We start from the raw sequence: 12,701 nt of genomic DNA on the forward strand, positions 1-12,701 counted from the left end.
GCAGTGACTAGGCTTTTTGACTAAAAAACCTCACATGTTTAAATATCGTGACAATGAGACAAAAGACAAGGATCACAGAACACAACAAATAATTTAGGAACTAGTGATCTGAGTCTTTGCATATATACTTTAAATTCATCTTCAGCAACCAAGCTAGTAATACAGATCATACTTAACCTTGGATGAATCAGAATAAATTATGGACTGTGTAAGACTTGTCCAACTGTGACGTCTTTGTTCAGAGGTTGTAGCAAAATAAACCCAGGAAACATAATAGCAGTGAAATTGATTTCTGAATGTCATGGGCCACAATGAAGTTCCACAAACTGTACCTCTGGTTACCAGATAACTCTTCCTTCTGTTAGTTGCTGTTGCGTGTAGACACAAAATTGATAATACCATAACTTCAAAAAAGTATGATGTTTTCATTAGTTGGGTGCAATGATTATAATTTTTCTTTCATGTCGCTTTGTGTTTCTTGCAGCTGGATGAAGAAGCCTCGATGTGGTGTGCCTGATCAAACAAGAGGTAGCTCCAAATTTAACATTCGTCGGAAACGCTACGCGTTAACAGGACAGAAATGGCAACACAAACATATCACTTACAGGTACCAAAGTTACTTGTATAGATACATAAATTTCACTACTACTGCTGACTTTTAATTTAAAGTAAATATGAATTTCTGAAATATTTTTCAATATTTTGAGAAGTTTATTATTAATGTGCGATACAAAAATGCTGATTTGGATACCTCTTTGAAAAGTATGTATGTGTTACATAAGAACCAAATCATTTTCTTGGATTAATATTGCATGCATTTAGTAACTGGTAATTTCTCTGAAGCTTTCAGCATCGATTTAACACCCAGTATGTCCTTAACCTTACCTTTCAACCCTCTTGGCAGCTTCTCAGTGAACATTACACTGAAACTAGGAGCGCTGTAATGAAACTCAGATCTCTCATTTAAGTATGTAAAATAGGTTATTGAAAGGAGTCAGTCTCGGCAAAATGTAGGTGCCTGTGGTTCTGTTCTAAGTACAAATGAATTTGATCATAACTTGGGGAGTCACTGTTCCAACCATTGCCTGCCTGCATGGTGATGGATATAGGGGTACGTGTGGGGACGTACATCTGTATAACTCTGGAGTCTGGCATGTGGTTTACACAGTGTGTTGCCTACTGCCCAAACTGATCTTTGTGGCCAAGGTTAGATGCAAACTGTGTACTTGATAGAGCTCTGTCATCCAAAGAAAGTGTCACGTATGTAATACGACATCCATTATTTGTCAGCAAAGCAAGGTATCCAATACAGCCTGTTTGAAAATTTACACAGCCTCGTTGGGCTTCCTGTAATATCTGACCAGGGTAAGTTCCAAGGGATAAAATAGTTTTCCAGCTCATTAACTGGTGCCATCATTCATGAACCCATATAAGTATTAAATTTTAAGTTTTTAAGCTCTAATGGTCATATAGATTGTTCTTCATACCACAGTGAAGAGATAATTTTATTAGTAACTCTGTGTCAATACTATGGCTTATGCCTGAATTAGAAAATTCCATTTCAAGACATTACACACCGATTTAACTTCAAGCAATAGAGAACTGACTGCCTTGTGATGTTGCATTGGCGGGAGTCCTTTGTTGTTAAAGCTAATGTAATGCACAGTCGGTGAGAATAAGAATGCCCACCTACAGCACTTTACATTTATCTGCATTTTAAAATTTAAATGTAGTACATGCGCACACGTATGACAAAGCATGCGTAGTCACCTACAAATATGTGTCTTTTTCTATAGCTGTGATTTGTATAGTCTGATTCTCTATTTCATTACAGGATTTTTTACAAGTCTAAATCCTACCACTCGTATGTCTTCTGTACTGTCACCCAAGGCATTAATCACAATAACAAACAAGGGGGCCTGGTATTAAATTATGTGGCAGCTGCCTAGTAATCTTTCTTACTTTGAAGAATTTATAGCAATTCTTTACCTCTTGCCTTCCCTCTTGTAAAATCTTGTAAAATTCACTCCAGTCAACCAGAGCTTTGAAGTGAATAAGTCTATAGTGAATTACAGACTTAAAGATATTTAAAGTATTAACCCAAAATTTTATTGGAATAAAAAGTACAATATTAATTTTTTCTGAATGAAAAAATAACAAAGAAAGTAAGGACAACAACAACAACAAAGAAATAAAATTCTTTACACGCTTCTCCTCACCCGCTTTGTTCTTCCCAGCAATTCACTGCTTACAGGCATAATATCAGTTAAATGAATGACACTTTAAGTTGCTTTGTTCCCTAAACTTTTGATCATATCTCTAGCATCACTTGTCTGCTCCATTTTTCTCAGTGCCACTTCTCAGTCTCTTTATAACCTGCAGGTTTCCAGATGTGTTCTGTGTCTTCCTGGCCAGTCAAGCCTTGTAGTCTGAAGCATGCTTGCTAAGCAAGCTTAGTAATTCCTCCAAAGAAGGAGAGATTTCTCCCTAATTTCAAGTTCTGCTACCTCTCTCACTTTTCTGGAAAACAAAACCAAAATGAAAATGCCACAAAAAAAACCCCAAAACCAAATCCTGCCCCCATGCCCTGAACAGAAACAGAGAATACACAATAAAAATGATGCCATCACAGTTATCATAGGGTGCATTCACCATTTTTTCTGAACAGGAATGGTAATAGCAAAAAAAAAAAAATTTTGGACCATTATGTTAAAAAGAGAACAAGAGATGAGCAGAACATGGACCTTGATAGCAATTAATGGGTTTTCCTAAAATATTTGGTGGGTTTTATTGCCAAGGGTTTTGATTGGAGTAGAGTAAGATTTGCTTTTGCAATTTGCTTCTTTGTTGCTTATTTAAAGAAAAAATTTAATATAATACTCTTGTTGGACTCCATGAAAACTACAGATGTGGACAACTTCTTTGTATGCATCACTGTCAAATAGGTGCAATTCCACTGCTAAGGGGGGCCCTTTGAAAGAGACCAAAAGCTACATTTACCACTTACTATCTGTCTGGCTATTTGATCTCAGACTATATACTCAGATGCTCTATTTAAATGAAATAAAATCACTTCAGGCAAAACATCAAGACATTATTAATGAAAAAATATCATCGAATTCACATATAAATGCATTTTAAACTGTATCGACTTATATTTTTACTCTAGTATTTTCTGTCTGTCCCTAATAATTGCTCCTGACACTTGTTTAATTTAAATTAGTTAATGTTCTTTGGAATATATTTCCTCTCAGATTGTCCTTGTAATCATGGGTAAGAGGATCAAAACAGAGACACATGTGACATAGTATTTTTTCTACATTTCTGTATTTTCAATTTGTAATTTTTCAAACTGAAACATTTTTCCCAAAATTTCAAGATTTAGCTTCAAAGAAGTGACTTGCTATTATAATTTACATGAATAATGTCCCTTTTGGGTGCATGTTATATTTTTGGACTTAGGTGAGAAGTAGTCTTAGAAGACGATGTGCGCAGACAGTATCAAAATGAAGATTTCGTGTATTGGGATTGTCAGCATGGAATGCGCATTGTGCTGCATTAATTATGCTTTGTCTCCCTTAGGGAACACAGCTTTCTGGTTATATGAACTGGTGAACAGTGTGTTTGTTAGAATTTCTGTTCCTAATGAAGTTACACAGCAATATTACTTACTGTATCTTTCCTGCCTGATATAGTTCATGCCCGTATACCTTGTAAACATTACTAGTACTTACGTTGTATACTAACATGATTTTTACAAAGAGAGAAACAGAAAGTGATTAACTGCAACTTAACAGCCAAAAAAGTATAGCAGCGAAGGAGAACATCTAGAGTATGTGAAAATTACAGCCCCATTACAGAACAAACTACAAAAATCTTAATGATATGGTCTTGATTCTTCCTTAGTGTTTTAGACCATATCAGGTTACAGAACAATCTCTGAACATTACATAGAGTCAGAGAAGAAATCAATGAAACCTATTAAAGTATTTTAATGGTTTTTTTTTTTACAGTGTGTTTACAAAGACACAAGTCTCTCTCAAGACACAATCACCTTCTTTTTTGCTAGGGAAGTAAATCATCCAGTACTTTAAAGAAGGAGCAACAATGTGAATCAATAAAGCAATCCGCTTTTAAAAATAGAACATAAATGTATATATATATATGTCCGTTTTAGACAGAGAATTTAGTATAGTCTTCCTCATCAGAATTCTGTGCATACTATTCACAATTTTAACTCCAGCAGTCACTGGTTAATTGCTGAGATTATTCAGTCTGCAGAACACTTTTCAAATAAAATTGTAGAATGCTCTCTAAAAAGCCAACCTTTGCCTTGAATTACAACCATTACTTAGAACTCATAACAATTTAAAATAAAATAACAATTTAAAAGCTATTCTGCCTCATTTTGCTGTCTTGAGGAAGGAAAGAAAAACAAATTTGATTGTTCAGCAATATGTAATAATTTAATTGGGGGAGGCAACTTAAATGTAGATGGTCAATAGCTTTATCCCAAGCCAACTAGAAATAATTTAATCTTTTTCTTGACTTCAGTGGACATTGGGTAAAGCCCTAGGTAAATGTCTTTTTCCTTTCTCAACAAGTTGGATACATCCTGGGTTTCAGCTCTCCAAAAAACAATAGAAGATGAAAGATTTGGACACGTCTAACTTGATACTGTCCAGTTAAATGAAGTAATGCTAGCTTGGAACTTCAGTATGCAATAAAAAGTTCTATCTAGGTTGTTAAAAATAGAGTTTTGTTTCTGTGGTCTGAATGATCCATATTTTATGGAATATGGGAAAATAATTTTTATTGGATATTTAAAAACCATGGTAAAAAATAAGAAAATACTGAATTTAGAAACAACTTAGAAAATAATGTTGTTTCAAAGTAGCAATAAAGTTTTCAAATAAAATAATATTTTGAGTGTACTGCTACAGAGGAATATTTACAAAGTATTTCCAAAATCAAGGAATTGCACACCTTATTAATCATACTTGTCACAAAGTCAGTATAAGCTGATTTTCCTTGATTTCAGTTTGCTCATGAATAAAAAACAGGTCAGCTCTGTGTCCATATTGAAATGATAACACAAGCTTTCCATTGTGATCATGATCACACTGCATTATTATTGAAATATACAGCTATACTCAACATCAAGACATATGTGTATTTTTCCATGCAAAATCAAAAGCATAAATAAGGGGAAATAATCAGAGTGGTTTAGATTGGAAGGGATCTTAAAGTTCATCTAGTTGCAACCCCCTGCCATGGGCAGGGACACCTTCCACCAGACCAGGTTGCTCAAAGCCCCATCCAGCCTGGCCTGGAGCACTTCCAGGGATGGGGCATCCACAACTACTCTAGGCAAGCTCTTCCAGTGTCTCACCACCCTCACAGTCAAGAATTTCTTCCTATTATCTAATCTAAATCTACCCCTTTTCAGCCTAAAGCCATTACCCCTTATCCTATCAGTACACACCCTTGTATAGAAGTCCTTCTTCAGCTTTCTTGTAGGCTCCCTTTAGCTGTTTTTCAGAGATGCCAAGAACATCCTGACTGTAACAAATTTGTGAAAAACTGAAATGTCTGAAACCTTTTTTTTCCAATATGCTAGTAATATTTAATGCTTTAATTCAATTGTACCTGACTAATGTATTCTGAAAGATGCCGGAAGCATTTGCACTCTGTTTTTTCCCTATGTACATATGAGGCCTACAAGACCTTAAGGCAGTGGAAATACCTAACTGTATGTTCTAGAATCCTACCTTACCAGTTTAAGTCAGTTATGAAGTTTGAGGTTCTTAGCTCCTCACAGTAGCAGAGAAGATGTGTGCAGATTTGTATTGAGAAGTGATACCACCAGATGTGGAAAGTTTTCCGAGTGGCGTGGTGAGGAAATTTTCAGGGTTCTCTGAAAACAGATGTTTTCAAAACGACACATCCATGAGTTCTTAACATTCCTACTTAAGTATTTTACTGGAACTCTGATGATTTATAGCTGCAAATCTAGGAAAATAGTAATTTATACTAGGAAGACTACTTATTTTCTACTATAAAGTTCTAAACTGTTAAGACCACCATAGGGTTGTAACCCTTAAGGACTAATGGGACAAGGATGGTGTGATTCCTCACACTAAGCATTAGCTTTTTGTAGCAAACATGGATGCAGAATTAGATGCTAATTAAGGCTCTATTAAACATTCCTTTGTTATTATAACTGCATCTCCTATCATCTTTCAATCAGAAATACCACAAAAAATGCAATTCTAGTACACATGAAAGTGTCTGCTATCTACCTGCTATTGCCATTATAGGCAATGTTTAGAAATCTGAACAAAATGGAATAATTCAGTTCCTGAGGGTTGATTTAAGCATATTTATCCCTCTGTTAAAGCTTGGTGTTTTTCCAAAGTCCAACTTAAAGGTAATGCTTGGCCTTTTCTTAAAGTATTATGTTAGTGGTATTATATAAGTTAGCATTTCAGACCTCTGAATGGAAGCGGGGAGGACATGTAAAATATACCTAATAAAAAGAGATAAACTACACTGTGGTGATTATAAAATTTCTGTAATGAACAAAGTCTAGATAAATGTAGCTGTGAGAGAGGATTCCTACGTAACAATCAATTAAGACAATTAGTTATGATTTTCCGCAGTGTAATTAGCAAAAGAATGCTCTTCGCTATATGTAGTTAGTGTGTCTTTTTCATATAAAACTTGAAAATTTTAGAATATCAGTACTCATTTAATACTTATCTACTTCAGCAATGCTGTAACAATTAAATATTTTAATATTAATATTCTATAATTGTAAATATTTATGTTGCATTTTATTAATTTTAAATTACTTGGTAGTAAAATATGACATGAGATTACTTAGAACATCTTCCCTGTAGAAGTATTTATCTGTCAAGTATTTTGTATCCTGGAAGTCTCATCTTTGCCACTTTTCATCTCCTTTTAATGAATTATGGGGAGAATATTACCCATGAGACTGAAGAGGCAAGACAATTACAAATTCTTTCCAAAGTGGCAGCAGTAGGTTGATTTAATGTGGTCACAGGAAAAGAATATCAAAAGCAATAGTTCTGACTTGGGTTTAACCATCTGGAGCAAGAGCTATATGAACTGAGATCACACTTTTCATAGAAACATTCTTAGGTTATAGATACACAGTTAGCAAAGTGAGACTGGAAAGAAGTTGAATCTAAGAAAGCCCACATCAGTGAGAGATTAATGAAGCAACTTGATGGAAAGTATCTCTAGAGAAATGGTGGAGCAAAATTAAATATACCTTTGCCCAGAAGTAATCTATTAATTTCAAGAAAAGTAACAGTGGCATTAAAAAAATAGATAAATAGAAATGCCTTATTTCAGTTTAGGCTTGATTTAAGGCAATGGCAATAAGAAGGTAGTTTCAACAAGTTATTCAAATTTAAGCTGTGTTTCAATTCATTTTATCTTAACTGTTTCATATCAACTACCGATCTATAATTGGTTTGCTTCAAACAGATTACTGACCACATCTTTTTACCTACCAAATCAGTTGGGTTTCCTGCTCTTTTATCTTCTGTGTCCATTCTTTCTTTAGAATGGGTTTTCCAATTTGTGACTTTGCTCCAAGAAAATCTTGGAATGTTTGAGAGAAATGGGACTGTAGAAATATTCCTCATTTATATTTAGTTGTTATCTTTATGTTCTTAAAGAAATAAAATATCATCTTGCATCATTATCATTACCTGATAATTCTAAAAGCACTCATTAGTATCCAGTCTAATCAGCACAACAGGGTAGTAAAATATTGTTAATCTTGTACCCTGGATATAATGCACAAATGAGCATAGAACCAATTTAAAACCAGTATTTATTATATGCAGTGGAGAATAGAAGTATCAAAAGTCTACAGGCCATAAAGAAGTCTGTCACTAAGTTATTACTACTCTTGTGGAGGCCATTACTGCTAAGGTAAGCTGTAAGAATAAGCTTTATGTGTTTTGAGCTTTATCTAGCCTTTGCTGAACTGCCTCTTGGGTCTAGCTTGAGTCAGAAGAGTTGATTTTATATACAGAATGATGGCAATTTACGTGAAAAATATAGCGAGCTGTTCTAATGACAGCACAGGAAAGAAAAAGAAAAAAGTGAAATTTAATGGCAAATATGTGTTACTTAATGTACTGTATTTAAATTTCAGATGACTGATTTTACACAGCCAAGTGAGGTATATCCTGACAGCCTTGCAAGGTTCCTGAAGCTGTTGCAGCCAAAAATGTGTCACTGAAACATGGATAATTTTTTTGAGGGTATTTTGGGAGAAGGAGCAGGAGGGGAAGGAAAACCCAAAGCTTTTCTGAAATCAATGGGACTCTGAATTTTAGAATTCAACAGTCTCCAAAACAAGACTCTTCAGGCATCTGTAGAAATAATAAATCAGTGTTAAATGTGCATATCACTGATGAAATCTTATTCTTCTTGTGCAAGACATGAATATAAAAGTTGTAACACCTAAAGCAACTATCAGGTTGAAAACCATATTTGTATCAAACAGCAATAATAACCACAAAACACTGTATTCGGTTGATGCATAGCTCAGGTTGTCTAAATATAACAGCCTTCAAAACCTGTACAAAACATCAGTTTTCTAGTTTGTAAACAATGACACTGAAGTAAATGTTTCATCTACAGATCATCTTTTGCTTATTAAAATGGTTTCCCTTTGGAAGGAATTGTGAGTATATTCTTCAGCCTCTTTATAAGGCTGCACTGCTGATCTTGTCAAGGTCAGCCCTGGATCCCTCTCTCTATTGAACATCTTTTCTGTGAACTGAACACTGGACTTGGAGGTTAGGAAAGTAATACTTAGGAAACGTTTTCTTATTGTGATGGCTTTTGCCTTGCAATTCTGCCACCTTGCGATAGGAGTGGTTCTGAGTGGGCATGTCCTCCACTTATTTTTATTTGAGCTCCATTATCTGGATACGTGGAGTGTAAAATACCCAGTTCCTCTTTTTTTGTTATCAGTGACAGTTACAGCTGTTTCAAGTGATTTCTCAGTTTAAGATGAAGAGCCATATGTAATAGGAAAAGGGTTCATATAAGACTTTATTGGCTATTGCAGTGACATGTCTAAACTGAAGACTTTTAAGAGATGAGTCCTAGAATCTTGGATAGTTGATACATTGTCTGTTTGGACTGATCTTACTGTCCTTCCCCTTTGAGGTTATATGATCAACATCATGAAAGAACTGTAAAATAATCTGGATTTCATATGTCAACATTGGTGCATTATTCTAAGCAAAGTTCCCAGCTAGACAGCATCAACATTTGTGTTAGACACAGTATTGGAATTTTTCCTTTTAGGATTTAAAATGGCTTGCATAAGTACATTAAAATGGACAATCATTTTCTGGAAATACTCTTATATTCAAATAACTACTGATTTATTTCATTTCTTTTAAAAGCTATATCTTCCATATAATCTTGCCCTTTCCAGAAAGTTGTTTTGGAAGCTAGAAATCTGTCTTGTTTTAATACAGAATGTATGCTTTGAAAAATCTTTCTTCTTGACAGTGTAGGATGCTATTTCAAAAGTAATTTGATGGCTGATTCTCCTGGAAAAGGCCTCCCATCATAGGTAATCATCCCTAGTTAATGTGTGTGAAACTAGCAAAATGGCTCAATTTTTCATTTGTAATGAATGACTAAAACTTAATTCTATATACTGAAAAAGCAAAAACATGTAAAGTGATAAGGCTTAAAATGTGAGTCAAACCCTTTTAGACCATGTAATTAATCAAATTACCACCAATACAAAATTCTAATATTTTTGATCCATTTCCTCATATTCCATATAACAGTATAACACCGTCCTTCTGCTCTGTTTAGAACCCCCAAAGTGTGACTTTGACCCATTACTAAGGTTCCTAAATACAAAATTATAAAAAACCCACAAGTGTATCTTTCAGATGAACTTTTCCTCCATCGAAATATCAGTTTTCTAGACATACTCTATTTTCTATGAAAGCCTGTTGATTCATTTGCTGTATTCATTATATGTAGTAAATAACAGAGGCTCTAATCCTTCAATGAACTGTGCTTGAGACAAATCATGTGATTTAGTGACCACACTGGAGGACTGACTAAGAGCAAATTCATGTTTGTAAGTGGCATTCTTCGCATAGCAACAGGTTAACTGTTATCGAATTTTTGGTAGTAGCAGTGTAAGTGGGCCTTTGTGAGATGTTTCAATTTAGTGCCATATGACACTCTGGTTGTAAAATCCTGTACATTCTCAAAGGGCACAGGATGAGTAGTTTATGAACTTGCTAACTAAAACATATTCAAAAAGTAATTCACAAAGGAGGGAGCTTTCAGAGAGGGGTTCTGCAGGGACTGATAGTTGGTCTAGTGCATCCAATATTTTTTTTAATCACCTGAAAATCTACACAAAATTGATCATACAATTACTGATGAGTAAATAACTATGAAGAAAGGGCATCACACCAAGCAATTTGAATCACATGACATTTATATCATATAGAGTAAGGCTATGCCTGCAGATTAGAGGAGTTTTTCTCTTTGACAGTGAGGTCAGTACTGCAGTACTATAGTTGTGACAGAGTCAGTTTTAAAAATGCACTGCAAAATTGAAGTAAGTTCAATAAAAATCAGAGAAAATATTTAATAGACTGGAGAAAACCTCTTATAATAAGACATTTAAAGATTTGAAACAATTTCAAAGAGACAACAAAAAGGTAGTGAGTTTGCAGTACAGAAATGTCTTTTAAATGTCTTTTCTTTGGGGAAAAAATGTTCTTAAAGTTTATGTGTGCAAAAGAGAAAGGCAGAACAAGGACCAATGCTACAAGCCACACAAATAGGAGATTAGGCACAAGTATGTAATGACTGGTTAAATAATCTATGGAACAAAATATCAAGTGAAGCAGTGGATTCTCTGCAGTATACAATCTTCTAATCTGGCTTTGTATCCCTTTGGAACATGCATACTACCTAAAAAGAAATAACGCTTTGGTTAGACTAGCATTATTGGACTCAATACAAGAATATTTTTGCGTGGACATTAAAATCAGCAACTTTATGTTTTCTATATGAACCTATGAACAATGTATTATATATGTGAAGTCAGATCTATAAAATTAGATTTGAAGGATTTATTTCCATTTCTATAAACTTAAAATATGTCATCAAGCACATTTAATACACTGAACAAATCAATCATTCCAGGTTTATTCATGAAAATATTTTTGTTCTCTATTAACATGCCATGCTGTGTAAACTTACATAAATCTTACATATACTCTAGAACTATGTAATTTCTTACATTTGTGCTGGACGTTCACTCAGGCATATGTCAAATGAACAAAGAGCATCTGATTGCAGCAGTTTCAGAACAGACAAAAATCTAACAGAGTTTTTGTTGTCCATATGAATTGAGTAAAAACTCTGGAGGATATTGGATAGGTCTGAAATTTATTATTGCCATTCTTTTCTTAAATAAATAAAAAAAAAAAGTTGCTGATTTTTTACAGATGATTCCACTATAATTTACTAGTAATGGTGACTCTGAACTTAAATGTGATTGGCTTTTGCTTTTCTTTTATGTGTGTAATTTGAAGAAGTAGTGGGAGACTGAAATTTCTGTTTGAATTTATATTTCTGAATTAGCACATAATTGTCTTCTATAAAATTATTTATCTGAGGCATTCTACAGTTTTATGCAAGATTTATAGAAGTAATCAGATCATGAAAGGATGTCTTAGCCTGTGTTGAAATAAAAGGGCTTTGTTTCTGATAAGGAATTATCTATCCAGTCACAAATGCAACCAGAACTGTTTTTAAGTCTTTGTGAATACTGGTTGGTGGTCACAGTATGGAGCTTTGCTATTGTTAATAGACTCACTAAGAAGTTAAAATTTCATTTAACTGGAAACATTTCTCTTTTGATCAGGAACGGCATTCTGTTCTTTAGCTGTGATGGATTCTAATTGTGGTCCAGGAGGTAAACAGTCAGTGGTTGATTAATGTGGTTATCCCACTGTTAAGAATTTTTCATTTTAAAATATTTTTAATCTTCTAAAAATAAGATTTTTGTGCTGCTGAGAGTAACCTAGTTAACATGCGCTAAGTTCTAGCATAAAGGGCTACACAGATTGACACAATAATTTTGCACCACCTTCTTTAAAAATATTCTTTCTTAAAGGATATGATGGCAGACTAGCACTTTTTGTTAAAAGCACAGTGCTTTTAAAAATTAGGGGAAAAGGGATATAAGCAGTGTCACTTACCACTCTGTCAAATTTAATCTATTTAACTTTTCTCTGTTTCTTTCAGCATAAAGAACGTCACTCCAAAAGTAGGTGATGCAGAAACTCGTAAAGCCATTCGCCGTGCCTTTGATGTGTGGCAGAATGTAACTCCTCTAACATTTGAAGAAGTTCCTTATATTGAACTAGAAAATGGCAAGAGGGACGTGGATATTACAATCATTTTTGCATCAGGTTTTCATGGAGACAGTTCTCCCTTTGATGGGGAGGGAGGATTTTTGGCTCATGCATATTTCCCTGGGCCAGGAATTGGGGGAGACACACATTTTGACTCAGATGAGCCATGGACTTTGGGAAATCCCAACCATGATGGTAAGAGAAGATTTCAGTTTAAACAAAATATATAAATGGCAT

General features: G+C 34.4%; 1 protein-coding gene across 2 annotated transcripts in view; it reads left to right on the forward strand.

The window, feature by feature from the left end:
• MMP16 (matrix metallopeptidase 16) overlaps positions 1 to 12,701 on the forward strand; it is a 194,117-nt gene that overhangs the window by 101,358 nt on the left and 80,058 nt on the right. For both annotated transcript variants that reach the window (XM_056330637.1, XM_056330638.1), the window contains 2 exons: positions 485 to 607; positions 12,355 to 12,659. In XM_056330637.1, coding sequence (XP_056186612.1) covers positions 485 to 607; positions 12,355 to 12,659 — 428 coding nt within the window. The remainder of the gene's footprint in view (positions 1 to 484; positions 608 to 12,354; positions 12,660 to 12,701) is intronic.

Source organism: Falco biarmicus, chromosome 3 (genome assembly GCF_023638135.1).
Source record: "Falco biarmicus isolate bFalBia1 chromosome 3, bFalBia1.pri, whole genome shotgun sequence".
Classification (NCBI taxonomy): domain Eukaryota; kingdom Metazoa; phylum Chordata; class Aves; order Falconiformes; family Falconidae; genus Falco; species Falco biarmicus.